Source organism: Pteropus vampyrus, unplaced genomic scaffold, assembly GCF_000151845.1.
Source record: "Pteropus vampyrus isolate Shadow unplaced genomic scaffold, Pvam_2.0 Scaffold232, whole genome shotgun sequence".
NCBI classification, from domain to species: domain Eukaryota; kingdom Metazoa; phylum Chordata; class Mammalia; order Chiroptera; family Pteropodidae; genus Pteropus; species Pteropus vampyrus.
The window spans coordinates 1,193,403-1,197,695 of NW_011889013.1; the positions used below are offsets into that span (position 1 = coordinate 1,193,403).

Sequence of the window (4,293 nt, forward strand, 5' to 3'; positions counted from 1 at the left end):
AATGGGGATAAAAATAATAGTGACATCACAAGGCGGTCGTGAGGGGGTTTTTTTGTTTTTTGTTTTTGTTTTTTGCACAAAGTGTCTGGCACAGAGGAGGCATTCGGCCCCTGGTAGCTATTCTTCTCCGAGTGCCACCAACTGTCCCGCAGCAGTGCAGTCTGGGACGTGCCCATACCCCAGCGCTCAGGGTCCTTCCGGAAAGTGTGTCCCCTCAGACCCTTCAGACCCTCAGGGCTGCTGGCGTGGAGACAGGCTACGAGGTCACCCCAGACCTTCTCTCCTGCCATCTGCTCTCCTCTGAGCCCACGAGCACACTCGGGGACGCTCCGCGGTGGGGCCAGCAGAGCCATCTTCAGCTGGTCTCCTCACTGGCTTGCAGACGCCTTTTCCAAGCCAGGCCCCAGCTGGCACTTCTGCTCTGAGGGCCCGCCCGTTGGGCCTGGTCTGCCCCAGGCCCTCGCCGAAGCCCAGCACTGATAGCACAGGGCTCCTTTCCCGGCACCCACACTGACTTTGTTGTTCCTGTGTTTTTTGTTTTTTGTTTTTTCTGTTGTTCTTTTTTTTAATTCGCAGCTGTGGTGTGATTTTGACAAATCGATCCCTTTGAAGAACCTGACTTTCAATTCCTCAGCTGTGTTTACTGATATCTGCTCCTACCCAGAGGTATTTATCCACAAGCTCCCTTGTCAAGCCCGGGGCCCGCGTAGCTCCATCCGCTCCGGAGCAGCATGCGGCCGGAGGGCTTCAGAAAGCGCTCATAGGCCTGCATCCTCCCTGCTCTCCACCTTCTTCCTCCTTCCCCTCTTCTGCCTTTCCCTCTCTCCTGCTATCTGCTGCTTTTCCTCGTTCTCTTTCCTGCTCCCTCCTCTGCCTCTCTTTCCTGCTGCTACCCTTCCCCCGTTTCTCTCTCCCTCCCTCCTCCTCCTCGTCTTCCTCCTTTTCCTTTCCCTCCACCCATTTTTCTCTTTCCCTTTGTCTCTTCCTGCCCTACTTATTTCCCCCAACGCATCTTAAAGCAGAATGTGCCCTTCTCGTCAATACAGCACAAGCAGAGTTAGTACTCAAGGGTGTTTGCTGCATTGAAAAAGGAAGGAAGGAAGCAAGGAAGGAAGGAAGGAAGGAAGGAAGGAAGGAAAGAAGGAAGGAAGGAAGGACGGAAGGAAGGAAAGACGAAAAGAAGGAAGGAAGGGAAAGGGAAGGGAAGAAGGGAGAGAAGGATGGAAGGAAGGAAGGAAGGAAGGAAGGAAGGAAGGGAGTAGAGATAGAAGGAAAGAAGGAAGCTGGTGACTCACAAACACAGAAAACAACAACTAAACTTGAAGTGGTTTAGAACGTGTGTGGGGCACCACAGGGTCAGGAGGTGGCCCAGTAGGACAGCACCATCATAATGTAAGTCTGACCCTCTCTTGGTCACAGAGCCACTAGTCTAGCCTTGGGGTCAGCCTACAGGGCCAGGCAAAGGACAATCGTAGGCTCTACTAGTCATGGCCCAGACCTTTACATGTTGGGACAGAAGTTCCGGGTCAGAAGAGAGGACAACTGGGACGTCCTAGCAGAGCCCAGCCAGTGCCCTGCCCTGAGGACGCTGGGCGGACCCTTGTTCTCTAAGACCCGCTCCAACACGCGGGTGGACGAAAGGCTCTCTGTTGTCTCACCTGGGCCCCAGAATCGGTCTGAGAAATGTATGAAAAGGAAAGAGAGCCTCACCCCGCCCCCCAGGAATAGAGCGCGCACCCGATACGCAGAATACCATTCAGTCCTGGAGATGTGTGGGATGCGCGCCGCACCCACTTCACAGATGATGAAACGAAGGCACCACTCCCGCCTGACTCCCAGTCTTCCTCCCTTCCTTCCGCCCTTCTCTCCGCCCTTCCCTTCTTACCGCAGATGCCAAGACTTCCCTGCAATGCAAACCATTTCTGGCTTATTCTTGAGCCTATGCTTCCGACCCAGGCTCAGTCCCCAGGGAGGAGCTAGGCTCTTCTTAAGGAGTTCCAGGGCAGGACAGGACTCACTCTCGTTCAGGGCTGCACAGGAAAGACATGAGCTCTGGGACTTCCTCCCACCCAGTAACGAGTGACTTCCTCCCAACCAGTAACGGCAGCTCCCTGGCATGGAGAGCATGAGGAGCATCCCAAGAGGCAGTCAGGTGGCCGAGAATCCCATAGCCAAAGCTGTATTTCACTCCCAACTGAAACCCTGCACTGGCTGGCAAAGGCATCTCGAATCGGTTCTTCCTCTCTCTGAACCTCAGCTTCCTCATCTGTAAAGTGGGAAAAATAATACCTTCTTCAGATGGCTACTGTGGACTTAAAGAATATCCTGTTCTCATGGTGCCTCCCTAGATGACTTAGTAAATGTTGAGTTTCTAATGTGACATCTGACGTGCAACAGATGTTCATGAACTGTCGATCTGGACCTCCGTGTCCTAAATCAAGACCCTGGGCCCCAAACTCAGGACCCCAGCACTCACGGATTTGCCATTCCTGAGAAAGTGATGGGTAAGCTTTTTAACCGCCTTGCTTCATCTCTATGCCTCAGTTTCCTTACCTGTAAGGTGAAGGTAGATGCAGTACCTTCCTCACGAGTGGTGGTCGTCAGGATTAAGTGAATTTGTCCATGTAGTGTTTAGAGCAACACCTGGCACAAAGTCCCTGCTCATTAAATGTCAGCCATGATTTGCTTATTATTTCTAGGAAACTGGTATTGAGCCTGCACCACCATGTGCATTATGAAACATACTCAAAAAAAGAGAATGTTAAAAGGAGAGATAAAATAAATGAATCAGAGTTCTAATATTTTCCCACACAACCAAAGGATCATCTCGTTCAGGGGTCAGCAAACCATGCCCACAGGCCAAATTCTGCCTGCCACCTGTTTTGTAAATAAAGCATTTATTGGGGCACAGTCACACCCACTTATTACCGTTCGTCTGTGGCCGCTTTTATAATACGATGGCAGAGTCGGGTGATTGCAGCAGAGATGGTGTGGCCCGCTAAGCCAAGAATATTTTCTGTCTGGCTCTTTATAGACAGTTTGCCTACTCCTGACATCACCTCTGGTGCAGGAATCCCATTGTCCTGAAGGGAGGGGATCTGAACACTTCCCATCACCAGCTACTACAGGGGTTTTGCCCCAGCATTTGCCACCCTGATATGTACGGCCGGGCTTCTCTACCGAACTAGAAGGACTCAGACATTCAGACCTTCTAAAAGGCTTAATCTGCATACCCCTCTCCATCGCTCACAAGTGTGTGTCCTCAGATCACTTCATTTCTCTGAGCCTTGGTTTCCTCATCTGGGTACCTGACCTCTCCACCTCACCCCATAAAAAATAGTATTGGGTGTGAAAGCAAGTTACTAAACTGGATGACGCGACGCGAACGTAAGAGGCTGCTATCGTATATGGTGTAAAGTAGAATTTAGTTCTGAACTGGAGCTTGCCAATTACTAAAAAGAGAGATGAAGATACAGGAAATAACAGTGGAGAACTATGGGTTCAGGGGAGGGAAGAGACAGAGGTTTGCAAAATGAATCACGTGCATAAACCCACAGTGCCATTAACTCAAACGCCTGAGTGTGGGAACCTGGAAAGACCTTCCTTTTAGAATCACGCCCCTTTACTGTATGCTCTGGCACATTGGAATAAAGAGTTCAGTATATTTGCAAGAGCGTTCAGAACTGGCTACAGGTGTAAAGAGTCCCCGAGAGGCAATTTTCCATAGGGTGTAATAATCTGAGCTTTGCGTCCTGGCGCTTCCTTCCCTGTCCTTTGTCATCTATTCAGATCCTGCCCAGCCTTCAGCCTTCAAGGCTCCCTTTGACAAAATGCATTCTGTGGTGGATCCAGTCCCTGCAGGTTACTTCCTGCCTTCTCAGACACCCGGTGCTCACGCTCCATCCTTTCTACAACGCATTTCTCTAGGATATTTCTCCAACCCCTTCAAATTTGTGAATTGCTTTAAGAAGAAAAGACGATACTGCATAGTTATTCAAGATTACCCAAAGGACATAGTCCATAGCATGTGTTTAGAAATTTTTCTTTAAAAAGAGGAAAGGTATGTTTCCAATGAAGCAGCAGAGAAACAATTGACCTGCCCGCCCAAAACAACTAAAAACAGACAAAATACATGAAACGACAGCTTTGAAGACTCTGGGCAGCAGGCGGTGAAGGATAGTAATCCTGGAAGAATAGGAAACATAAGTAAGTGAGCATTATGGTTGCGTGGGTTTGGATTGCTTTTAGAGAGTTCAGGCTGCGGCTCAGGTTGGGGGGCCCAAATGGAACCCA

The 4,293-nt window shown here is 50.1% G+C and overlaps 1 protein-coding gene across 1 annotated transcript in view; it reads left to right on the forward strand.

Annotated features, from left to right (window-relative positions):
• Positions 1-4,293, forward strand: part of ADCY8 (adenylate cyclase 8) — a 170,549-nt gene that overhangs the window by 117,791 nt on the left and 48,465 nt on the right. Inside the window, exon 11 of the mRNA XM_011373832.1 lies at positions 577-666. Within this exon, the coding sequence (XP_011372134.1) occupies positions 577-666 (90 nt within the window). The remainder of the gene's footprint in view (positions 1-576; positions 667-4,293) is intronic.